At 46.5% G+C, this 26,376-nt stretch overlaps 1 protein-coding gene across 1 annotated transcript in view; it reads right to left on the bottom strand.

Moving 5' to 3' along the window:
• Nucleotides 1-14,388: 14,388 nt before the first annotated feature.
• Nucleotides 14,389-26,376, bottom strand: part of LOC135383646 (serine proteinase stubble-like) — an 88,542-nt gene continuing 76,554 nt past the window's right edge. Inside the window, exons 4-9 of the mRNA XM_064613027.1 lie at nt 18,389-18,893; nt 18,081-18,154; nt 17,886-18,001; nt 16,402-16,673; nt 15,461-15,600; nt 14,389-14,696 (exon numbers count right to left, since the gene is read on the bottom strand). Coding sequence (XP_064469097.1) covers nt 14,535-14,696; nt 15,461-15,600; nt 16,402-16,673; nt 17,886-18,001; nt 18,081-18,154; nt 18,389-18,893 — 1,269 coding nt within the window. The 3' untranslated portion in view covers nt 14,389-14,534. The remainder of the gene's footprint in view (nt 14,697-15,460; nt 15,601-16,401; nt 16,674-17,885; nt 18,002-18,080; nt 18,155-18,388; nt 18,894-26,376) is intronic.

Raw genomic sequence — 26,376 nt, 5'->3', positions numbered from 1 at the left:
GGAAAAATCACACGAGCGCTGGGCAACACAGGAAAGTAAATACAGAAAAACACTTGAAGAGAGTGAAAAAGACACTCACTCACCATCATCGGACACGTACACTGCATTCCTTCATTGTAAATCCGTTCGTCACAAAATCCACCAGAATCGTCACACACCATTCACCAGTGATGAACCACACATCCGCACCCCATCAGAGGCAAACGGAACCCCACCGAAGCTACGCTCTTCCACTAACGGCCAACGCAATTGCTAGGAACAGAATTAACGCATCCACACCCGCCAGTGTCCAAGAGAGAAGTGAATCCTTACTCCCTCTGCAGGCTTTGCTCATTGGTCGTGACGTCATCCGATTGTGTCAGGGCTACACTGTTTTTTTCCACTAATGTCCAACTGGACAAGCTCCACCTGAAACAATAGAGTCGTGGTATGACGTCATCACCCTAGCATGCAGCTGTGTGGCTCAAGGACGCGTACGCTCTAAACAGGGACCCGTCATTTATTGAATCACTATCCCACAATTATTTCCTTTATTCTACTATAACGATTGCGTAATAAACAGAAAAAGTATTGCAGAAAAACACCACACATGAGAGGTGATTGTAGGAATTAAGCATTTCATTCCGAAAGTCTTACTAAATGAGACTTACGAATACAGGAAAAAACGCAATATATTCTAACCACTACCACCATCAATGGTTACGTACAACGAGCTAATCGAGACATGTCTGTCCCATCCGAGAGCCAGGCAGATAACTGAATAATGATGCTTTGTTCCTCCTGGATAAAGCCACACACCTGTCCCCCTTGCGGCTACTATCTGAACTAAACGAATAGCAAAATTATTAAGAATCGTTCTAGCTCTACTCCCATTCAAGGCAGCACTAGTCAAGACAAGAATGTTCCTTGTCAAAAAGAAAAAACTACATGTAGAAGGTCTAGATGTTTGACCTTCCCTGTTTGATTTTGTAGGGTGCTCGATATGTTGATGAAGTAAGCAGTGCTTAATGTTGCAGTTATGGGTTTTTGAGCAGAAATGCTGGTATCTGAGCACAGAGTAGAAATTCCTATATTTCTCTGCTCCCTAAGAAAATTTGTGCGTCGTTTTCCAAGCAAACCGCGTTTAGTTTACGCGAAATAGAAAAATGAAGTTCTGTATGCTCTAGGATGTTCTGTCGCAGGCTTAGGCCTTTTCCCCGATGAGCAGTATTTTGTATGCGATGTTACATGTGTGGACTTGTTCAGTAGTGTCTTTCTTGCTGCAGTTTTTACCCTTCGCTAATATCTTGTTGTTGTCTTGTGTTAGCCATTGAGCTTCGTAGCGATGTGCGGTAACGCTGCGATTATTCCTGAACGCTCCGTGTTAAGCCTCTTTCTCATCGTGTGTTGTATGCGCTGTCCTATGTGTGCATGTGTTTGTGTGTGTGTGTGTAATTGCTTAGCAGTGCCTTGCAATTTTCACCTGTACAAATTCAGCGTATATCGGATTATGCTGCCCCAGTAGAAGTGATTTTCCCTGTTCGTTTTGTGTATACCTTTATCCTGTGCTTTCTTTACGTAGGGACAATGCAGCTGTGTGTATCGCATTATGCAATAATTTTCTGATAACAGAAGTGAGTGCCTTTATCTCAGTTTATTAGCGTGCGCTACGGTTTCTTGCAGTTACAGCTATTGGAGCACAACTGCGTGTAATTTTTCGCGGTTCTTTTCTTCTTTCACTGCTTTTATTCAGAATATAGATGAGGGGAAAAAGTCAGCATCCAGGTACAGCAGAAGGAAGCCGGTTGGCAAAGGAGAGTTTCATGAGAATTGAATTTGTTTGTCTTTGTTATATGTTGTTGAGTGTCAGTATTCACTTTGCTCGATATGTTGATGAAGTAAGCTGTTTGCATTTATAGGTATTTGTGCAGAAATGCTGGTATCTGAGTGTGGAGTAGAAATTCCTATAAAGCACGTCTCCTTGTGCATTCCTGAGCTGCTGTCTGTGTGTGTGTGTGTGTGCTTTTTTCTTGATTTGTGACGTCATCATGCCATGTCTGAACTTGTTTAGCAGTGTTGCAATTTTATCCGCCGCTAGTATCTTGTTGTCATCTTGTGTTAGCCGTTGAGTTTCGTAGCGATGTGTGGTGACTGCTATTATTCCTGAGTGCTCCGTCTTAAGCCTTTTCCCTGCTCGCTTAAAGGAATTTGTGTGCCCTTGCCCTCTGCTTTCTTTACGCAAGGGCAATGCGTATGTGTATGTAGCATTATGCAAGAATCATCTGATAGCAAAAATGGGTGTCTTTCTCTTAGTTTATTAGCGTATGCTTCAGTTTTTGAAGTCATTGCAATTCAAGCACATGTGCGCACAATTTTTTGTTGCCCTTTCCCTCCTTCACTGATTTTATGCAGAAGAAAGTCACATGGTACAGCTGAATTCGTGAGAAGAGGGTTTGTATGTTTTTGTTTGTTACATGTAATTAGGAGCACGGGGGCACCGGGAGCACGAGACTTAGTGCGTAATGTTAGAAAGGCTGCAGAGATACTCAGTCTATTTTTTGTTTCCTCGTAAATTACATAATTCGTTAATTAAAATTATTTGGTGATCCTTTTAACTGCAGGTACTATAACAAAACTGTCAATGGCGGAGTTGTAGAGGGGTAAGGGGGTCTTCGATTCTCTTACCTGTGATTATGTACCTCCTCTCAGTTCTGTGCTTTTTTCTTTTTTTCCCCCGGTCTCAAAAAGTGGCCGTAAAGTTTCGAAATACCGCCCGAAAGCAGCACAAACGCACACGAAAAGAAGTGATCTGTTCGTTCAAACAAGACGCGCCACCAGCGCATGCACGGAGTTGGTGTGGGAAAAACCAACACCTCCAAGGTAGCATCAGGCCTACTCCCACGTGACACGGCGTCACACAGGAAGGCCTGCTGTGCCCAAGCAGCACAATGTACCGACAGTCGAGTGCAATGGGGGTGGACGGGTAGATGGAAGGCCTTGAACAAACTCGTGAAACTAAAGAACATTCATAAGACACATACCGTCCACCCCCATTGCACTCGACTTTCAGTACATTGTGCTGCTTGGGTGGATGCTGCTATGGTGTCGATGAAAGAGTGAACGAGAAGAAAACTTGAAGCAGTTCGCAAAGGGCAGACATCCGTGGGGTGACTCAAGCGCGCAGGGCTGATGCTATCTTGGAGCTGTTGGAAACATAAAATGAACGCAGCCGTGCGAATGCTCTCTGCAGGTGCGACATCGGCTGTGTTGCACTGCTACACCGCTCTCGACTGTCTCCTTCCACAATACCAGTATAATTTAGAGCTATGACGGAACCAGACACGTGTCGCTACAAGACCAAGTTGTTTATGAACGGTATTTAACGTGACGATCTCTTTGCGCTACACGTCGGCAATTGGACAGCCCAGCCACAAAACATGCCGCCGATCACAATCACACTGTAGTTTCTAATATTTTCGCCGAGCCGGTTCATAGCTGATATTGTCAAAGCGTACAGCTCGAAGCACAGTTAACTTGAACGCGCCTCCGACCTGCGGAGCTAGATGAGAGCCACCCTAGCGGCACTCAGGCGAAATGAAGGGAAAGAGTGTTTCGACCGTCCCACTTGTGCTGCGTGGGTGTCTGCCTTGCCTTAAGCTGTTGACTCGGCATTGCGTTACCGTCACCTCTTGTTATCATCGCGACGTTTGTTTGGGTTTGTGGCGAATATGTAGAGGTGTATGCTGACTGATATGGCAAGGATACGATGCTATTATCTCATTGATACGATATCTCTCTGCTGCTCGACAGATCGAGTTGGCTAGCGCTGTGTGTAATCATTACAGGTCAGCTCAGTTATTTCCTAATTCATTGTGAATCCAACAAATTTGCCATTAGAGTCCATGCATCCTCATTTGTTCTATCACAATGCTGAAAATGCACCACTCAGCGAACGCGGCCACCTTCGCGTGTATCAATGAGGTAACGGTATCACATCCTTGCGATATCGGCCACCATACACCTCTACTTAATCGCCGCAAGTCCAAACACACGTCGCGATGATAACAGCTGACGGTAATGCGATGCTGAGTCGCTGAGTCACAGCTCATAGCGAGGTGGACACCCCCGCAGCACAAGTGGAACACTCGAAACACTCTTTCCCTTTATTTCTCGTAAGTGCCGCTAAGGTGGCTCTCTTCCCGCTCCGCAGGTCGGAGGCGCGTTCAAGTTAACTCTGCTTCGAGCTGTACAAGTCACTGGAAGCACGCAATTACTTCACCTTGGACGAGATGCTTGATCAGGGCGTTTCTGGAAACAGCGCTGATTTGGTACGGTGCACCGGTTCATGTTAGCGTCGTTTTTTTTGTATACAGGTATCGTGAGGGAATCTCACAAATGCGATGTCAGGAAGTCTTTCCGTTTACCTGATCAAAACGAAACCAATCAAACGATTTATTCGTTCTGCGTTGCGCAGAAACTTATGAAAAGTTATTTCAAACTCTAATCATATGATCAAAAGTTGAAAGTTCGATATTTCCTGTCTGCCTCTGTGTTGCTTTCGAAGTCTTGGCTAATGACCCTCTAAACCTGTCTCAGCGTCAGATTTTTAATCGATCAGTATTACTCGTACACTCCTACCAAACTTCTGAGCAAACCCTGCAAGGCCGATTTGTAATATTAGTGCTTTCAAAGCTACTAGACACGGACCGGTAGGCTTGGTGATCTCCCGAGTGAATTCGATCGTCTACAGGGTGTCCCAGAAAACTGCAGAATTCGGCACGCTCTTCATGTTGGTGGGGTAAAAAAGTGACCTTTACTTAGCAAATTTCCGGGTTCACTTCGCAAAAATTTACATAGTTAAACATAAGTTACATGAACATAGGGGCATATGCCTTACTTAGATGACATACACATTTTGTTCGTGAATAACGCTCCCGCACAGCGCAGGCGCAACGGCTCGGCCATGCACAGTTTAAGCATGCTGTCGCCGAGACAAGTGTATGCATGAAGAAAAGATAAAGAAAAATTGCTTTGCCTTCACTTCTCCTAAATAGGGGTATATAACGTCGTTAGACAAGATATGCGATTTTACAGCCATTAAGGTACCCATCAAATTTCATACTGGTGGCGACCAAGCTTCCCGGCGGTGCTGCGAGAAAGAGTGTGAAACATAAAAGTAAGCATACATTGTATACATACAAAAAACATGACGGTCACAGATAAGGTAAAGATGAAAAGGAAATCATCGGCGGGCAGATCACAATGCAATAACGGTACACTACAGCCATAAGAATTTTGGTACATCTTTTTAACGCCTTAAGTACAATGTCAGAAAGGTTTGAAGAAAGTGATACTAAAGAAGAGAGCGTTCGACTTCCCAACACGCGAACCTCAGGGGAACGCAGTATCTGCGGCCTTATCGTTTCTGCTGTTGAAGCAGAAGACACCAGAAATGTTCTTCAGCCTCTTTGGTCGTGAAAGCACACCGTTATTTTTGTAGGTGTTTTTATCAAACCCGTCTTGGGGTACTGGCTATCAGAGGAGAATGCGCGCTGAACTCTGATAATTCCCCTCCCTTCCGAGTTTGATTCCTCCTTCCATTTGCACGTGCTCAAATGTACAGTCGGCTTTCCCACATGCGGAAGTGTCGATAGGCTAAGCCCTGTTTAAGTGTGCCGTCTCACATTTTAGTCGCACTTTGATGCCCTCGGGAACAAAATTGGCTCGCTACAAAACCAAGACATTCACTTTAGGTTCCAAACGTGGCCCCGCTAATTGTGAAACTGCAGTGGAAAATTACCTAAAGCGGATATATTTTGATGTGTGAAATCACGATGGAGCGCGAATTCTACTTCTGTCCCATTGAGTACAATGTGTAAGAATTCAAACGCCGGGGGAACAAAAGTCTTTGTAGATACATATACGGATAATTCTTTTTCGGCATTATTCCTTGTATATAGATCTCACAGGATCCAGTGGCGCACCAGTGAAAAGTGTCGGCGTTCTCCGTAAAAAAATGAAATTATACGTTTCTTATGCATTTCGTCTATGGGTGTACATTGACTACGTTATGAATGGCTCCCGTAGAACGCTCTGATCAAATGACACTATTTCTATTAGTATTCGCCTTGTAGAATTTTACCTTTTGTTTCTGAGAAGTTGCTTGCTGCTTCTCCCTGTGCAACTGATCTTCCGCAGCTTGATATTGTTGTTCAACAGCATGTCTCAGCTAGAACGTGTTGAAACAAAAGTTTCCGAATGTGTCCAGAGTTGAATACCTATTGCTATCTTCTTGCTCCCGAATGCATTGAGAAATGATGCTGAATCTCCCTTTTGATTCGTCTAGGAGAGCAATTTCTGATTGTTCTCTTTTGCTCATGCAGGACTTGTCGAATTACGGTTCATAAAGAGCAGCATTGACAACAAAGGTATGCGTTTCGGCAACAAAGGTGCTTGAAATCTTAAACGCTAGCTTCACATTCTGTTGCTCAATGTCTGCTTCTTTGAGGGCCTTGAATTCAAAAGCATGTTTTTTGTTTTTGTTTTTTTTTTTTTTTTGCTGTTTCTCTCCAGCGCGTAGTAATTAAAAAGTGCACTAAATGATGCTCCTTCAACGTCGACTTCCTTGTCAATATGTCATTGAAGGATGGTTAGAAGAAAAACCTTACAGTGATCTTTTTCTTTGAGCCTGCTGTTGCAGATACGTTTTAGAGGGGGGTGGAATGGGTCGAAAATGTACAAAGAAAAAAAAAAGAGTTTGATTTACATTTTGTCTGATACATTTGAGAACATTATGATCTCATTGTCTGCACTGACTTTCTTGCATTTGCTTCAGCGCTCGCTTTCTTTTTCTAATTTCTCTTTTTTTATTTTCCTCTCAGGTGCCTCTTGTAACGTGCTTGCAGTAGACAAATAACTGGTGCAAGCTTTGAACACATACACGGCACACCATCAAGAGTCAGCCGTGTGACCTTCAGTAACTAGGACTTCCTTCCCTGTATTGCGGTCAACATAGCGTGATGTTTTCGTGATTGGTTTTGTCTTAAAATGAAGCTCGCAAACCTATGTAGAAATGTTGAATTTTCACGAGTGCCTTGTTTGCAGTGCTGTACTTCATGAGCTAAATACGTATTGATATGTATGTGCATCTCCTTCTTCTTCGATGGGCAAAGTCGAATGATAGTTGAGCAACAAAGAAAATCTCATGGACACAGTTGACAGCTTTTGTGGTTACTTTTGTCTTTGAGGGTTCAGAAGGATCGAAATTCATCCGTGTCGGACTCGTGTCATAATTGCCCTGGCAACGGGCTTGTCGATTAAATGTGCTACATTGCTAAGAAGCTCATTCGCTACAACAGCGGTTTCAGTGTGTATGCATTAAAGTGTTAAAAGTTGCACTCTGTGTGTGCGTGTTGTGCTGATTTTAGTGAATGGAAGCTCGTTCAGTCATAAAATAATCACGCAAGTAGTGGCACGCGAGCACCTAGCAATGTAGATCTCGCAGTAGCAAACGGAGCAGTCGGAAGGGATTGCGTGACGTCACTGCACAGGAGTGGGAAGCATGGAAGGGCCTTGTCTGCCTAGGTGGTGTTGTGTTAGGTCTGCGGTTATCCGTGGAGGACTTCATATTTCTGTAGAAAAAAGGTGAGGTTGGCTTGGCAGTTCTCAAAGTTCGATTGAAAAGTACATTTCCCTCAATTAAAAATTGTCCAATGCCTTCCTAAATGGTGGCAAAGGTTTCCAGAAGGTTATTGCCGCAAGTCCCACAATCCTCCGGCAAGTACGTCGCCAGTGAGAACTTTTTATCACTTTAGGTGAAACATCCTGTATATATACTAGTGTTGCACATCCGTGTGCCTCTCTGTGTGAAAGCACATGCAGTCTATAACAGCAAACTACTACACGTGCCAATGCTCTTAGTAAACCTGTAAACCTCAGTAAACCTTTCTCTAAACTCCATGCTAAACAGTAATGTCTCCAGGAGACGTGATGAAAAACGTCCATATGCAGCGAGTGACTTACCTGTTGGCTGTTACGACTGACGAGGGCGCGACGTTGGCGTAGTGTAATAGTAGCAGACTATACCAGCAATCAAAACTGATTTAGAGCCCGACGTAGTCTTTGCCCGTCGCCGCCCGCGTTCCGCGCCGACAGCTAGCATTCGCTATGCCACTGTTCCTGATCCTACAGGGATCATAGTCTGGCGCAATTCGGCCCTGTGCGGCGAAAATGCTACCGCAGGCTTTCACATTTCGTAGCTGGAAAGCAAGCATATCTGGCAACTGTACCCGCGTGTTGGAATCCGACTAAAGACAATCCATGTTCTCATCGTTGGCACTGTTATGTTTATACTACTGTAATACGGTTGGTGCCCCCAAACGTAGACACTGAATTGTAGAAGAAAGTCACACGTCTACCGAGCTGTTCTCCCTCTTTTGCTTGCCTCTACAGTCTATCCTTCGTGTATTATATTGTAGTGTGCCTTATTACAGTAGGGACCCAGACAACCGTTTCCTTGGAGGATTAGAACTAGAATGAGCGTTTATTGAGCTCGCGCATCCTGCCTCCTCTTTGTCGCCCACACTACTCCGCCGCTTTGAAGTCCATCCCTCCGTGGATGGTAGGACATGATGCTTCCCAACGATGCTCTTTCCTCGAGTCCGTTTGGTCCAGTATAGGTGATGGCCTTCAGATTGGCTCCAATTTCGACCAGTTTCCTGACGGGGTATTGAATTGAATTGAATTGAAACTTTATTTTACATTGTAGCAAGTACAATGTGGGAGGCCCAGTGCAAAAAGCTGCAAGAAGCAGCTTGACAAGGCTGACTTAGTTAGGCTGACGGCTTGACAAGGCAGGTACGGACCCTTGAACGGGTTTCGGCTGCACCGCTAACCATACCGAACGAGTATCATGTCGCCTACTTTCAGCTTCGGCAGCACGTTGTGGTGACGTCGGTCAAAGTTTCTTTTCATGCGTCGCCTGTATTCTGCCCTCTTCTCAGTTGTCAGTGGACGTTCTCCCAGTTGGATCTTGTCCGCAATTCTCAACTCCTGGTCGGCCTAAAGCGTCGGCGCAGTTTGATAGACCGCGTAGTGGGAGCCACAACCTAATGCTGCGGTGTGTGACCTGTTGTGGTGGTGCACGGCCGCTTCTAAGGCACCCTTCCAACCTCCTCGGTGAGCAGGGTAGACGGTCATATAGAACTTAATGTCTCGTATCGCTCGTTCGGCCAACCCATTTCCTTCCGGATGGTACGGTGTCGTGGTGCGCAGGGTTATGCCCCTTTGCGCTGCCCAAAGTCTCAACTTTCTGCTACGGAACGCAGGTCCGTTGTCCGATATCAGAACTTTGGTATTTCTGAATGCCTCGCGCTCCAGTAAACTAATCACCGACTGGGCGTCCTCCTTCCCAGTGCGGGCCGCAACCACCCTGGTGGCTTGGTCTCTCGCAAGTAAAAAAGCCTGCGTGCGTGGGACGCCAATGTATCACTTCCATGCCAGTCCAGGTGTATCCCTTCATAAGGCACGTCCGAATGGGGTGGAAGTACCATGGTGTTCGTCTGCTGGCTGAACTTGGCCTTATGCACCTGGAAAGGGTGACATGACGCGATGTATCCGCGAATGTGTATCTTCATATTCCTTCACTCGAAACGTTCCTTGATGTTGTGGTAGGTGCGCCAAAACCCATCGTGTCCTCCGCACTCGGGGCTGTCGTGGTATAGGTCGAGGATCCTGGGTACTAGTGTGTCGGGTACGTGGAACTTCCCTTTCGACGATATGAACTCTAGTTGCTCCGAGCTCTCTCACAGATGACGCTGTTCACTTGAGCCGCTTCAGTTTGATGTTGAATAGCTAGGCGTGAAAGGGCGTCAGCATCCGTGATTTCACCCTGTTCCCGGTCGCAATAGGCGATGTCCCGAAGGTGACTCCTGCCCTGCTCTGCCCTGGGAAATCCATCAGCTGGTGGTGGTCGTTCGACGTAAAGCTCTTGGCAACATCCGAGGAGGTCTTCGACAGTTGAGGCTTTTCACTTGCACCTGTCGTCGCAGATACGGAGGCATCCCGAGGACGACCAAGGGAACGACAGATGTATCCGGGAGTTCGGGTCTACTATCTGCAGAAGTACTCGGTGGTGCTTGCCGACCTATACCTGAAGGCTAGTGCACGTTCCCACCTGCCGATGGCAGTTCCCTGAAAAGATGTGAGGAAGCTCTATTTCCAGGCATTCAAGGTGTCATCCCTGTGTTTCAGTAACCGTAGCTCATACCACGATCGCGGCATCTTGTCAAGGAACAGCCGAAGGCTTCTGACTTTTTCCTCGTCCGTCACCCAGTAGTTCTCCTGGCAGGCGTGCTAAAAAAACTGAGCCATTCCTGAGGGCTCGCACTAGTGACATCAAAGACATCAGGTTTCACGAGCCCGGACCGTGGCTGCCGTGCCATAGCGCTAGCGCTAGCGATGACTCGCAGCAACTCCTGCTGCTGTTGGGCTTGTTCCTTCTGGAACGCGATGACCTGGCACATGATGCCCTCCACGGAATGCAGTCTCGACGCCTCAGCCGTTCCCTGTGACGCTGTTTCGGTGATCCTAGCCGAGATTCGCTCTTGGAAGTCCGTCACCCTCATGTTTATACGGACCGTTCCTTTCTCGCGAATGTCCTTTTCACACATCCTGACCTTCTCTGTAACGTAGCGCACCATGTCGAGTGTACTCACGGATTCGGGTAGTGGGGCAGGATCCTCCTCGTCAACTTGGTAGCCCCTCGAGAATGAAGCTCGCGTCGCCAGCGTGATTGGTGAAAAATTGAACCCACGTCGTATCCAATCCTGTCGACTGCGCCAAAATGTAGTGTGCCTGATTACAGTAGGGACCCAGACAACCGTTTCCTTGGATTATTAGAGATAGAATGACCGTTTATTGAGCTCGCGCATCATGCCTCCTCTTTGTCGCTAACATATATAGACACGGGTGCTCGATTACAAGCTTAATGGGCGACGCCATGTTGGGAAATGAGAGTCCACCGGAGCCCACGCCGTGCATAGAGTCACTGTACCGGGGGAAGAGTACCGCAACCGCTCCGCGTCGTCTGCTCCGGCAGCCATATTGCTTCCAAGCCGCCGCGGATCGCGTGTTAGGATAGCTGTAGTCAGTGTTACATCGCGTTGATTTCGCGGCTGTGCACCAGAAATTTTGTGACTTCCTGTGGTGGGACTCGGCTAATACTTAATGAAACAGGGCACGAGCGTCACTACAGTATAGTTTGTTGTATTCTGTAGCTAACAGACGAATTATCCCAAGCAGCACAATGTACTGAAAGTCGAGTGCAATAGGGGTGGACGGTATGTGTCTTATCGATGTTCCTTAGTTTCACGAGTCTGTTCAAGGCCTTCCACCTACCCGTCCACCCCTACTGCACCCGACTTTCAGTACATTTTGCTGCTTGGGATGTTGGCGCGTGTCCGCCTCTCAAATGTATCGTCGAGTCTCTTCTTCTTCTTCTTCTCCCCAGGAAGATGGCCGCGATCCGCAAGGGAGTCTCGTTTGCGCTCTATAGATGAGTTTTTTTTTTCTTTTAGTTCACTTGTTTTCTGGACATAAAACTATAGTGCTCGTGTGTGCAACTTCAGGTTGACATAAATAACCTCCACCAGTTTTATTCTCATCTCTTCGCAATTAAATTTCCATTTCACACGTTCAATGGCTATGTGAATGCCAACGTTTTTTCACGCGCATGTAAAGTGCTGTGGGTTGTTCTTCCAATCCCCCGCTCCAACGCAAGCAGTTGATCTTCCATGAGGAGTAGACCGTGAGCTTCAAGTCACTACATTCCGTCTCAGCCTTTGCTCGTTTCTTTTAAGACTGCGACCTCGTCGAGGGGACCATCACATGACTTGTCTGCAGGTTTTTCCTGTGCATATTCCTCGATGCTCTGGTCACAGAAATTTGTGACGGTGTTGACTTCCTCTGCAAAGTTGATTCACTCACAATTACAGCTCAATATTTAGGAATAGATTTCATAAGTTTCAATAGTTCTCATATTGCATATCTACATATATTTCGACGCATTACCATCCTCCACTGCCCCTTCATCAGTATTTAGGAATAGTTTTCATAAGTTTCAATCATTTTCATAGTGCATATCTACATATATTTCGACGCATTACCATCCTCCACTGCCCCTTGATCTTACACTATGTGGTCATCAACTTCAGTGTGCAAGTCTTTTGGTGACTCCTCAGAGAACTCTGCGTGCGAAGAACGGGGGATAGGAGCCTTCCTCAGCCTCGTAGGTGTCCGGTATGCAAAACTGCTTGGGACTGCCGTCCACTTCAACTTCTTTCGAATCTCCTTGTCCTCGAAGTTGTCGCGTGTGAAGTGGTCGTGATAGTGGCGTTTTGTTAGCACAGCAGGACAGGGAACGCAATGGGAAGATCCAACAAGAACTACTTTGATACGCCCGGCTGTTCTTCGCACAGTTGAACTGTTATTCAATACTGTGTGCAAAGGTTCTGCAATGAAAAATAAACACTCCACGAAATTTACCTCGCTCAAACGTATGTTATTCGTAGGCGCGAAGTTCTTCCGGCAGGTTCTGTGCCGATCTACGCGTCTCGTCACTTTTGCCCGTCGGAATGCAGAAAAATGCTTTGCCTGACTCTGTCCCGTTGCAGCACAACATCCAGGCATGGTTGTTCGTAGTTCCTCAGCTCTCTGAGATCCATTTCACGTACAAAAAACCAAGAGCGGCGCACGAACATACGCGCACATGCGTCCCAGCTATTGCGTTCCCCGTAGACCCGGTGGGAGGTTGGAAGCAAAGAGGAGGAAAACGCACCACGTGACGCGCCTCGGCGAATGAGCAAGGCGGCGGCACGGGGAAAGCGAATGCGATACTCTTCCCCCGGGTACAGTGACTCTAGCCGTGCACAGTCCGTTGGTTACCGCCAGATGTAGAGATTACCTCTACTCCCCAACGGCGGCTGACGTATAGTGCGTTGCCACCGTGCCGCGCTTCACCGAGTGCCGTGGAATTATGCACTCACCGGCGGTAGCTCGCGATGCAAGGCGGTGCGCTGCGCGTCGTTACGCCCCACTCCGTCGGACTCTAGACCAGCCTTCAGACAAGACGTTCGACTCCCATCATAGGCACTTTCATGACCTTTCATCAAGTGCCGTGTATTGGGATCGTTGCTTGCACGTTGGTGAGGCTTAAATTTTGCGTTCGTCTGAATTGTCGTTTCGGCTTCGGTAATCTACGTTGTTTGCTGTGGGGTTGCGTGGATATTTCAGAGGAACGAGTTGTCGCTTTACGCATGAATTTCCGATAATGGTGACGCTGATCCAACATATTTATACGGGTAACTATTGCATTTACCCACGGAGTGTCTTCGCAGGTCCTGGATTGTCCATGTATGTCCCCCCACCCCCACTCAAGCATTTGGAGAAAAGGCTTTTCTCCTAGTGGTAGCCTGCAGAGCACTTTTCCTCTCCATTACCGCTTGTTGAGGCTGGTCCTTATGTTCGGTATGCTGTCAATATATAGAGTCCTGCACGATCCCCGGGCACCTGCGAGTGACCCGCACGTTGTTGTGGGTGGCAGGTCTAGGTTTTCAGTGTCATGCGGATAGCGGATTGGGTGTGGTCGACGCATTTTACCAAAACATTATGAGAAAGAACTCCGAGTTGCTCAATTTCTTACGTGTCTGTACTACTATCGCTCGAAATTTGATGTGAAACGCCACTGACAAGTGCGGAACGAACACACACAGCGTTAGGGTGCAACAGCGCTTGTGTGTCCGTCCTGGTTCATGTCGCGTTGCGTATCATCATGCCTGAAGCTACAAACCAACACACATTTGCACCTTCTTGCCCCCCTGCGCTGGTGTCGTACAGAAAACCATACACATGGACACATCTAATCATCAGGCATTGACCAGTGAGTACCCTCAGTTTACTCGTCAACGTCCACCGCGTTGGGGTGCCGGGCCGGGTGCGGGTTAGGTTCTGGGAAAAAAATATGCGGGTTCCAGGCCGATGCAGGTCTCATTTTGTAACGGGACGCGGTTTGCGGGTCGGGTGCGGATTTGAACCTGCGGGTACGAGTCGGATAATTCCGACCCGTGCAGGGCTCTGTCTATAATAGACGTTCTCTGTAGCGGCCCTCCTTGCCGAGGTTTATGCCACTCGTTCCTTTTCTCTTTCTTTCTGCTGAGTCACTCAAATGAGGGGCAACTGCGTCAGTGGTAACAAAGAAGAGTACACACGCAGACGACGCCGTTATGCTATTTGTTCTACGCTACGATTCGCAGCACAAACTCGTATTCTTACACAACTTGCGACAATTAATTGAGTTACGTTATTTTTGATGGCACAAAAGGAATCTGCACACATTCTCATATCACGCTTTTATCTACATACGATTAAATTAGCACAATCATTCCGCTCACACTAAACGCTGTGTCCTTTTGTGCGATGACGATACCCCGTGCGTGAAGTTGCGTGGCCACGAGAGCACTCTTTCGTGTGTTTTGGCGCCTTAGTTGCACAAATATTGATCACAGTCTGCTGTTTTGCCGAATCCAGTCGAGGTATTCAGTGACACGTGTGTAGACGCCTGGGAACCCGGCTGCAGCGCAGCGGCTACCGAATGATACGACACCGACAACGAGCCAATGTCGGTCCCTGTTGCGGATCATAAGTGGACTGCCAGAGTCTCCCTGAAACAAAAGAACATATCGTTAAACGTTGTATCTTGTCGACCTTTTTCGCCACCGTTCAACTGCATGGAAGAAGATTCTTCGAAGCGTCATGTCGCATCCCACCCCGTCTCAGTTCACTTTACTCAGTTGTACCGGCATGCCTCCGAAATCTGGGTTTCCGAATAAACCTCTACCCGAGGAACGTCACCATCACGTTGGTAGACAGACTGAAACCGAAACAGATTGGAAGGGGAGAGCTAGGTTCCACGGATGGGCATTTGTTCGCTGACTCCCATTGAGAGAAAAGTAGGACCCAAGGTCGCGTCCCTTTGAGGGACCATCGTAGTCCCCTCACCAATCTGCTACTGCCACTGAGGTGCTAAAAAAGGCTACTGAGGTGCTCTCAAAGCACTGGGGGTGCACAGTTTGGGCACGCGCTGTTGTTCACGCGGGTTGACGTTTCATTTTTCCTGTCACAACCGCTGCACCTAGGACTCAAATGAGTGGTGAATTTGTTCATCACACACGATATGCTTTCTCATAAAAAATAATGACGAATATCGAAGAACCCAAGTGGACAGCCTTGCCTGAACTGAGAGGAAATCGCGCTATGGCAAACAGAAGTGCTAGACTAACAGTTATGGTCGCCGTTTTCCTAGCAGCATAAGTCATTTGCCATGGCTAAGGGTCAGCTTCTGTTGAAAGTCATTAAGCGAGCCTGTGACGATGTCGCAAGCGTCTGCACTGCAAGAGGCCTTGCATTGTAGATGTTTTTGACTTACCTGGCAGGCGTCTTTCCCTCCAGCTATATATCCTGCACACATAAATCCCTTTGTAATTGGCTGTACGTATCTGCGGTCGCAGTCCTGGTTTCGCCAGATCGGGAAGGAGACTTGTTGAAGAGAGCCGCTGTTGGCACCACCTGGGAGGGTACAAAATCAGAGTCCGGATTTACACCTCCAAGATGCACTGTCTCTCGCGGAGACAAATCTCAAGTTGCTGGCGCATGACGGAAGGCCAACCCCAGCTCACTCCCCAGCAGCTTCGTGTGTTTCTCTCGCGTCTCTCTCTCTCTCTCTCAACGGATTCAGGTCTCATGTTTGGACAAACGCATTCTCTTCTTTGTTCTTTTCTACACGCCTACAGTTGTCTTAGACAACCACACATCGTGTAGGCGACATGCAAGATGCCGAAGCAAGTAAGGCATTGTGTGACTGGTTATAACCGGATATCTAATTGTAGTTACATTTATCCGTTGATATTTTATAGCGCGGCAGCAATAAATGCCCTCATAAGTTATATAGTCATGTTGTACTCTACATACCGAAATTCACTTTCAACGCTTATCAACGCGAGGAACTGGTGCCTCATGTTCCAGCATGCGGTACTGAAATTATGATTAAACGTCTCCTAAAGATTACATACGTGTTTCTTCTAACATTCTTATTAAATGGAAAAAGGTATTACAAAGAAAATGCATAATGCGCATGGATCCAGACGCAGCGCAGCAATCCGAAGCTTTTTCCGTTCTCATTGTTTCAGGCACGGGAGAAGTTAGGTAATAGTCGTTCAAACCTCACTGCATGCCCCACATGTACCTATGTACGCCGTGGGACAGGCAGGCTCATCCTGATGGCTCATTTGTACTAATCAACTGGTCATATATCAACCGTGAGAGCGTTTCATATCAAAAGTACGTATAGACCATTCGTGACAGACCTACCGTAAGACAGGGTTCCCCATCCTATCGCTGTAGCCATGACTCCAGAAAGATCCCAAAGGGGTCCTTCGGGGATGCAGATAGGTCGAATTGTCTCTGAATACGTGACAGTGCCGTCAAGACGAAGCAAGGCGATGTCGTTGTAGAAGCCGTGCCTCGCAAACTGTGGGTGCTGCAAGGCCTCCAGGACTCGGAAGTCGATTGGGTGCGCGCTGTCGTGGTCACTGTAGATATGATGTTCTCCCAGACGGACGCTCAGTTGGCCAATCCGATACCTGGGCGATGTATTAATACGTAAGTACGGCGAAGAAGGTTAAAAACCCCTTTCCGCTGTTTGCTGCAAAGCGCCATGCAGACGCTATATGCATCGAAATAAAGAGATAGTTCGGACAATAACTAGAAAAAAAAAAGAAAAAGAAAGAAACGTGCTGGATGTGTGCAATAGACAACGAATAACTCCCTTTCAATCCCTTTCGTTCGAAATCGAAGTATTTTCCCGAGTTCTCATTCTTTTCCCGTGGGCTCTGCAGCATGGGCGGGCCCCCGGTGAGAAACACATAACGGGAGGCTGCGATCAGTTCGCGTGACGTTTCGTGACGTTTCTTCAGGGCTGGCGATACGAAGCCGCGTCTCGGTGCTAGGGAAACGGGAACGCCCTCTTGTCGTCACACCGTTCTCAAACTGACGTCGCGCACGCGTCCTTCTCCACGGGACAGCCTACTTGCGTGGATCTCGTTGCTTTCAGATGCCTACAATAAACCGTACCGCTCGAGCTGCCGCAAACTAATACACAGATCTGATAAAGTTCGAAATACACTACCGTCTGCAACAGAAATCAACGAATCGTTGCTGAAAGCGAACTGTCCCTTTAAATCAGTAAGAGCAGTGACCATCCGCTAGTGTCCTACATTGTGCAGTGTGCATTGAGGGACACTCCTGTATTTGATCTGCGTTCCTTTGGACTATGGTCTCATTAACTGAACTCATTTATTAGTTGATGGCCCCGTTCGCTTTTGTTATGTCTCTTGGACATCCTGGGTTGACTTTGTTTTGCTCTTTCCGTTGGTTTTTCGCGTTGTTCATCCACTTTCCCTTCTATACTTACGCGTTCAGAAGTTGCTTTGAAGAAGCTTATGTGAGCAGCAGCAGCAGCATCATCTCTGCAGTTCCTCTCGTTGCGGTATTGGCGACGCTACGCTGATGATCTTACCTAATTTTCTATAGTAGGAGTATTTTCCCCAAGGGTGAGCCGTGTCTCTGAACGCGTGACCGGTAAAACGGTCGCCTTTGCAGTACCCTTTACGGTACGGTGCTGTTCCCGGGAAGCTTTTTCGTAAAATCTACAGGCGAATCCTTGCAAGGACCTCATATTGCCCCCTCTAGTATGAAAGCACATGTACCCCTTACCTGTGAGTAGCTGCTCGCCTCTACACAGCGTGTTCTAGCTTCAAAATATACCCGCGCGAAACAAGGTGATCCAGACTCACTTGTAACCCGATGGATGCGAAAGGCAGTGAGCAGCTGTCAGAATGAAATGCTCATTGATGAGGGCTCCTCCACACCAGAACTCACGGCCTCGTCGACCCTCAAGGAATATTGCTGCCTACCGAAAGACACAGGGTGTGGTGTAGTTATGTGAAGGCAGCACATACTTTCAAAGAGGAAAAATAAATTAGGCGTACCATCCACGGCCACTGACCTGGAGCGGCCTCTTCTCCACCGACAATTCTAGCGTCTCTGCCAGCCACGCCGCACGCTAGAGCCAGGATGCATAAATATCACTATGATTTCTTCCACGGCTAGTCATAAATAGTTTTGCTTCATAGATGGTCAGTGAGGTAGACCTAAGAGTGACCGACGCTATTTTGCTTTTCTGTCAACCGCCCATTGTCCCACTGCGGGGCAGGCGAAGTGAGTCCTAGCTAGATAACGTTCATATAGCTTTGCGGTTGTTTGATTCGCTGAGGAAATACCACTTATTACCACTTACATCTCTGTACTGGCGCAGGTGTCACGGTCGTGAGCGTCGTCACCGGAGGCGTCAGCATCGAAGTTACCAGACCTGGCGGCGGGGGAGGTGGAATTGACGGCGGCAACGAAGGCGGCCTGGACTCCTGTGGTACCGGTGGCCTGGGAGCAGGCGGCGGCCTAGGCCTAGGTCGGTGCGGATTATTCACCACAACCGTCGGCCTCGGTGGCTTAGGCGTTCCGCTAGGCCTTTTCGTAGGCTTCGGCGTTGTAGGCTTCGTCTTCACCTTCTTTGTCGTGGAGGGTGACGGTCTTCTTGTTGTGGTTGACGGCGAAGGCTTTGGCGGTCGCGTGGAAGCAGCTGTAGGTATAGAGGTTGCATTGGATGCTTCTATGGTGACGGATCCCAATGGGTCTGGCAAGTCCTCTTCGAGAAAGTGGTTCTCTAAGGAAATGGGAAGCTCAGAGCCAGACGGAAGAGGAGTCGTGGCAGCAGTGTGTGCTGCAGTTGTTGTTGTGGTTGTTGGCTGGACAGAAAAATGGTCGGGAAGTGAAACGACTAACAGCGGTATAAGAAGAAAGGCTGGATCTGTCGATGACATCAAGCAAGAACTAAACTATGTTTTCTAATAATTACACATTCATTATGTGTTAGGTGGCGCAGTGCTTCTCTGTTAAGTAACTTATGAATTTTGCACATATTCTGACTTATCAGGAAAGTTACGGTGTGCTTTGTGGTTAATACATCAATTGGCACTATGTTAGAAGTTTGTTGCAGTTCGAGCATAAGCCACTTACCAAAAGCGATGCTACTTCAATATAATTAAATCACGTCAAAAACACAAAATCTTGTTATTGCCCAGTTCCCCACGAGCGTATCTCTTGGCCTCAACTTGATTTTTGTTGTCCACATTCATATAAGGAAAAGCTTTCTGTCAACTATAAATCGTATGATCGCAAGTAATCGATTTTGCCCATGTTCTCTTCCAGAAGCTTGAAACGTCATGCTACAGTGGCGGATCAAAAGACAACATCAGATGAACCTGATGTAAACATCGTAGTTCATGATGTAACACACACACACGCACACGCACGCACAAAAAAAGCTTGATGTGTCATCTGATGTCCTAGGAGCACGCTGCTCTGAGGACACCTGAGCAAGCATCAGGCTTTTCCGGTGCCAGATCAGTGTGTCCGGAGGTCATCAGATGGTACGTCATGTTCCTGTTTTCTGTGTGTCTGTGTGTGTGTCTGTTACATCGGGAATCCCGATGTTTACATCAAAAGTGAGTCTGACCTGATGTCGTTTTTCTCTAAAGGCAGGATCCCATAACACGCGACAGGAGACACGCTAAATATTCTACCGCTGTAGCTGGCTGGCGCGGGTGTAGCTTCCTGATCAATTTACGAGGCTGCAGCAGCTAGCTACAAATTTTGTAGCTAGCTGCAAGTAGTGCAAAACTACATTTGCCGGAGAAAAATGCTTACTCTTTAATTGGTTATGGGGCATCTCATATCATAAAATATCGCTAATACCATAAACCATCATCATGCCAATATCACAAAATTTGGATTGAAGCGCCGCAAGGAAATAAATATGCGCTTATACAGGGTGTTTCAAAAAACGTGTCATTCGGACTTTATAAAAAAACGGGGCGACGGAAAAATACGGGGTAAACGGCACTTGTGTGGCAACTGAATTTGCCATCTTGCAAAAATATTTTCATTTGATTTTAATTAAAAGAAATTGAATTTCTTTAAGTGAACTTCAAAATTTCCCAAGTCAACGTCACATTTTTTTTACAGAATTAGAGAGCCCGTAGCGAACTTAGTCAGAACCACCAAGAAATCCGCTCGATATTTCAAAGGGAACTGCCCAAAAAAAAGTCCCGAAGTTGAGGCTTCAGAGTTTCGGGTATTCAACAGCGCACCAAATCAGTCGCAAAGATGTGCGAAGGGCAGGACATGTTCCTGCCCCCCATGAAGCTAGAACAGTTTATCGCCGGACCGGCGTGCAGCACAAGACGCGCCGATAACAAGGCGGGTGACATTCCACCATACGTTGATAAGCGGCAAACAAAAATGATTCCGCCTCTTTTTTCCCGCCCTGTTTTTTTCGACCTTCTATCTTTCATGGGGGCAGGAGCAAGTCCTCCTCTCCACGAATCTTTGCGTTTGATTTCGCGCGCCGTTGAATACCCGAAACTCTGAAGCCTCAACTTCGGGACTTTTTTTGGGCAGTTCCCTTTGAAATAGCGAGCGGATTTCTTGGTAGTTCTGACTAAGTTCGCTACGGGCTCTCTAATTCTGTAAAAAAAAAAAAAAAAAAACGTGAGGTTGACTTGGGAAATTTTGAAGTTCAATTAAAGAAATTCAATTTCTTTTAATTAAAATCAAATGAAAATATTTTTGCAAGATGGTAAATTCAGTTGCCACACAAGTGCCGTTTACCCCGTATTTTTCCGTCGCCCCGTTTTTTTTATAAAGTCCGAATGACACGTTGTTTGAAACATGATTCTAGGTGGCGTAGTTTTATTATTATGATTCAATGACACGTTTTCTGGGACACCCTGTATATTATACAGGGTGTCCCAGAAAACGTGTCATTGAATTATAATAAAAAAACTACGCCACCTAGAATCATGCGGTCAACAGCATTGTTCTTATTAGGTTTTTGCCACCTCCTAACGTGAATGTCATGTACTCCAATTTTAATTATGTAAATATTTGAGAACTGAACTCGGAAATTTGCCAAGTAAAGGTCACTTTTTTACCCCACAAATATGAAGAGCGTGCCGAATTCACTCAAATTCATGATAATTGACAGTGATATTCACGAGCTATCCCATCGGAAAAAATAGCCGAATATCATGCTTTTCGGGGCCACTGGACCATAACGCGCGATGACTTTTTGAGCGCAATCGCTCTCAGTCCGACGAAAGGAGGTTCCGAACCCAGCCCACAGAGTGATAGTAGAAAAAGTAACAGTTCCTAAAATTGGGAGAGGGAAAGCATTATCCCAGCGAAGGTCGGACGGATAAGCCGTGCCTGTTTTATCTCTTTCTGCGATGTCGGGGAGGGCTGGGTTTCCAACCTCCTTTCGTCGGACTGACAAAGATTGCGCTGAAAAATTCATCGTGGCTATGCTGTGCGACCTCCGTAGACAGTTAAAACAGAACTTGACCACATAGCGCGCTCCTAGCCAACCATCATACCGAATGATATCATTCTGTTTCATGATTTGTTCAAAACAGTGGGGAGGCGCCTATCTGGGACACGATAATCTGTCCCAGATAGGCGCCTCCTCCCATTTTCAAGAAATCAATGCACATAATGATATCATTCAGAATCATGGTTGGCTAGGAGCGTGCTATGTGGTGAAGTTCTGTTTTAACAGTGTAGAGCGTGATGTTCGGCTATTTTTTCCGATGGGATAGCTCCTGAATATTCCTGTCAATTATCATTAATATGACTAAATTAGACACGCTTTTCACATTGGTAGGGTAAAAAAGTGACCTTTACTAGGCAAATTTCCCACTTAAGGCCAGTTCCCACATATAGCGCTTTGCTACATAGCACTAGAAAATTGCGCTATATTTTCCTCCTCGCATTGCTACGAACCGCTATAAAACCGCATTGTCGAAACAGAGCCCCGGTCAACTTTTCTAGCGCTATATTGAGCGGTGAGTCTGCGTTAACCAATCGTGAGCTTCTTTCAGCCGTGACGTCGCGGAAGCTGGGGTTTGTTTTGCTTCCGATCACTCGAAGCAGCAAGACGGGAATGCGAAAACAACGACGACGACGACGTGAAAATGGCCACGAGTTTCATCTGCCAATGCATGATGGGTGTTTGGTTACGATAGTCTGGTATTGCGATCACAGCATCGAAAGTGTCATCCCCCTTGATGCTGCGGATACCCGACGCCGACAGTAAGCAATCACGGCAGCACCGGTGCATCACGTCGCAAAGAGATATTCCGTGACCCCAGCAGGATAGCGATATGTGCTCGGTTGTATGTGAGAACGGCAAACGGAAAAACAGCGCTAGGTTTCGAGCGCTATTTTCTAGCCCTATAGAGCGAAGCGCTATATGTGGGAACTCGCCTTTAAGCTCGCAAAAATTTACATAATTAAACTTACGTTACACGACATTCACATGAGGAGGTGGCAAAACCCCAGTAAGAACAAATGCCGTTGACCGCATGACTCTAGGTGGTGTAGTTTTTTTATTATAATTCAATGACACGTTTTCTGGGACACCCTGTATACTACAGGGTGTTTCAAAAAACGTGTCATTCGGACTTTATAAAAAAACGGGGCGACGGAAAAATACGGGGTAAACGGCACTTGTGTGGCAACTGAATTTGCCATCTTGCAAAAATATTTTCATTTGATTTTAATTAAAAGAAATCGAATTTCTTTAATTGAACTTCAAAATTTCCCAAGTCAACCTCACATTTTTTTTACAGAATTAGAGAGCCCGTAGCGAACTTAGTCAGAACCACCAAGAAATCCGCTCGATATTTCAAAGGGAACTGCCCAAAAAGAGTCCCGAAATTGAGGCTTCAGAGTTTCGGGTATTCAACGGCGCACAAAATCAGTCGCAAAGACGCGCGGAGAGCCTGACATGCTCCTGCCCACGAAGCTAGAGGCTAGTACAATTTATCGCCGAACTGGCGTGCCGATAACAAGGCGGTTGACATTGCACCATACGTTGATAAGCGGCAAACAAAAATGATTCCGCCTCTTTTTTCCCGCCCTCTTTTTTTTTTCCGACCTTCTATCTTTCATGGGGGCAGGAGCATGTGCTGCTCTCTGCGCATCTTTGCGACTGATTTGGTGCGCCGTTGATTACCCGAAACTTTGAAGCCTCAATTTCGGGAATTTTTTTTTTGAGGTCCCATTTGCAATATCGAGCGGATTTCTTGGTGGACCTGACTAAGTTCGCTACGGGCTCTCTAATTCTGTAAAAAAAAACAAAAAAAAACGTTACGTTGACTTGGGAAATTTTGGAGCTCAATTAAAGAAATTCAATTTTTTTAATTAAAATCAAATGAAAATATTTTTGAAAGATGGCAAATTCAGTCGCCACACAAATGCCGTTTACCCCGCATTTTTCCGTCGCCCGTTTTTTTATAAAGTCCGAATGACACGTTTTTTGAAACACCCTGTATATGCGCTTCTGCACTACTGCAATTTTGTTATGATACAGGCTACGTGTCTGTGGTGGCGCTGCAGTTGTGTCATTGCTTTGCGAACGTGATTGTGAAATATGTGAGCACTCCGGAGCGATGTCAAGTGAGAGGGAAGGGTCTTTGAGAGGGTTCTAGAGGGTCGAATCATAGCATAATGCAGTGTCCTTTGCTTGTTTTTGGCATATATACGCGCAGGAATGACGCAAGCCCGTGATAATGTGATCTAATAGTCATCTATTATTTGTACTTAGCTGCTCGACCCGGCCGAGCCAGACTCTGGGAAACATGTTTGTTGGTCTGGTCCGGCCCGCGGTGCTGTCATATTTTGTCGGCCCAGGCTGAACCCGGGCCGGAACACACAGCCAATAAGAAGCCCGGCGCGGGCTGGGGCGGGCTCCCGTGCCCGTGCAGGGCTGCACAGTGCGCCGCATGCGGAGAATGGGTCCGTGAAGGCTGCATTTGGGATCTTTCCTTGTTTCCATTGCAAGGACTAACTGGTACGCATTTTGCTAGGTGATCTCATTTTCTCCTGAGGGTCGGGGCAAAATGAGACAATCCACTATAATTTTGTGTGAGACTCGTGTGCTCGAGTGGTCTTGAGTATGTGCTTCAGTGCTCGCTTCAGCGCAACCCCGTATCGCGTTTGATTGGTTCTTCCGTCCATTTGTCGTTCATTTCCACAGTCAACCCACACCGCAACACTACACCGCGTTACACGAAAACGGAATTCACCATTAGTCTACTGTGCTGTCATATTTGCTGGTCAGGAACTCGTGACCCTTAAGAGCGGCTCCCAGGTTTATTTTTTCCGAAATAGAAGTGAAAATAAACAGTGACGTTCAATTGCAAATTTGTGTCCCATTTTGTCTCATCTCTATATTTCGTGTCGAAAATCGTGTCTTAAAAAATTTCCGTTTATATCTCATATGGACCGAGTGTGCATAAGGCCCAAGTGACCAGAACGCCCAAATATTCATAAGACCCGAAAATAAATTGGGCCTTTTGAGCATTTGGGTCGAATGAGCAGGGCAGGATAAGGTGTCTAGAAGGCCCTAATGCCCAGAAGGCCCAAATGGTCATATGGCCCTAAAACCAGGAAGGCATCAGATTGACCTGTGAGGTCATGGAACCGCAAACAACAGAAGCGTATTTCCCCATTCAACTAGGCCAGCCCTAACCTTCCCTCACCTAAAAGAAAGGCTTCTGTTGCCTCAGGGTCCCAAAACTTGCACTCATAAAAGTACCGTATTTTTCTGTGTATAAGCGCCGTTATACATTTAAACATAAAATCTCTGAAGAAGTCCTGCGCGTCATCTAATGTCATCATATGCGCGTCATCATCCTGCGCAGGACTTCTGCAGGTAACTTTTTTTAATATATAACAGCGCTTATACACAGAAAAGTACGGTACTTCCATCAGTGCGAGTTATATGTAACAAATATTCTTCTGTAAAATCGCCTTTCAAATGTGACAGCACAGGAATTCCACACTTTTCCGAGAAGCCCTACACTCTTAGAAATGAACTTCACCGCATAGCACGCTCCTAGCCAACCATCATCTCGAATGATATCGTTATCTGCTCTGATTTGTTGAAAACGGTAGGCGTACGCCCTTTTTGTGACAATTTTGAACCGCATAAGTGTCACAAAAAAGGCGTACGCCTCCTGTTTTCAACAAATCAGGGCAGATAACGATACCATTTGAGATTATGGTTGGCTAGGAGCGTGCTGTGCGGTGAAGTTCATTTTTAAGAGTATACGGCTTGGTATTTTGCTCGGGGCTGGGATTTATTATGTTAATCAAGTTGCGCCCATTTTGGACAATTGCACTCTGTGAATCCACGGAATATGCTCCTTCTGACGTGAACACAAACAATGCGCTTCTTCTGCCGTGTGAAACGTAGTCTCCAAAGAGTTCAGTTACAGAATCAATTCCAAATTGTTCGCCCATTTGATGGAACCCATTTGGTCGAACGGCCCCGAAAAAATGGCCCCGGAAAATTTGGTGACGGAACAAACGATCTCGGAAAAAATGGTTCCCGAGGGGTTAGAGCGCAAAAAACGGTCCCATGCGTAGGCATGGTTTGCTACGTTCAAACCCCTCCCGAAATCGTACATTTGGTAGCTCGTTTGGGATAGGGAAACGAGGAGTAAACCCTTCTCTCCTATGCAAATTTCCTCCTGAACCCCCTCAGAAATATTTTTTCTGGCTACGCTACGCTACTGCCGTGCCCGGCTTGGTTCCCTTCGCAGAAAAAGCGGTACTCATTGTGCGTCATAGCAGTATTCCAGAGAAGGTTGGGAAGCTTTTAATGTGGCAAACGGATAAGTTATTCAATAAAATATTAGGCACAGAGCCTACCAAATGTACCGAACGAAATATTGAACGCTATAAGGATTAATATTTATTTGTATTTAGTTTTTGCCACATCTATATCTTATTTGCTTGAAAAATTGTTAACTCATTTCAGCACATTTATTAATATTTTTAGTTCAGTTACCCTTTTCTCCTCTGTCGCATTCATTTAATATTGTGCATAGCAGCAAAGAAAATATCTAGGACACTCCTAATCTTCCATCCTGGTTTTCGGGCCATATGACTATTTTGGCCTTCTGGGCATTTCGGCCTTCTGGACACCTTACCCTGCCCTGCTCATTTGACCCGAATGTTCAAAAAGCCCAAATTTTTTTCGGATCTTATGAACATTTGGGCGTTTTGATCACTTGGGCCTTATGTACACTCGGGCCATGTGAGATGATACCAAAATTTCCATTGGGGACCCCACTCTTAAGAAAATCTGACCAAGATAGGTTT

The sequence above is a fragment of the Ornithodoros turicata genome, chromosome 2 (genome assembly GCF_037126465.1).
Source record: "Ornithodoros turicata isolate Travis chromosome 2, ASM3712646v1, whole genome shotgun sequence".
NCBI classification, from domain to species: domain Eukaryota; kingdom Metazoa; phylum Arthropoda; class Arachnida; order Ixodida; family Argasidae; genus Ornithodoros; species Ornithodoros turicata.
The sequence above is the reverse complement of the archived record's forward strand: the minus strand, read 5'-3'. Positions and strand labels throughout refer to the sequence as shown.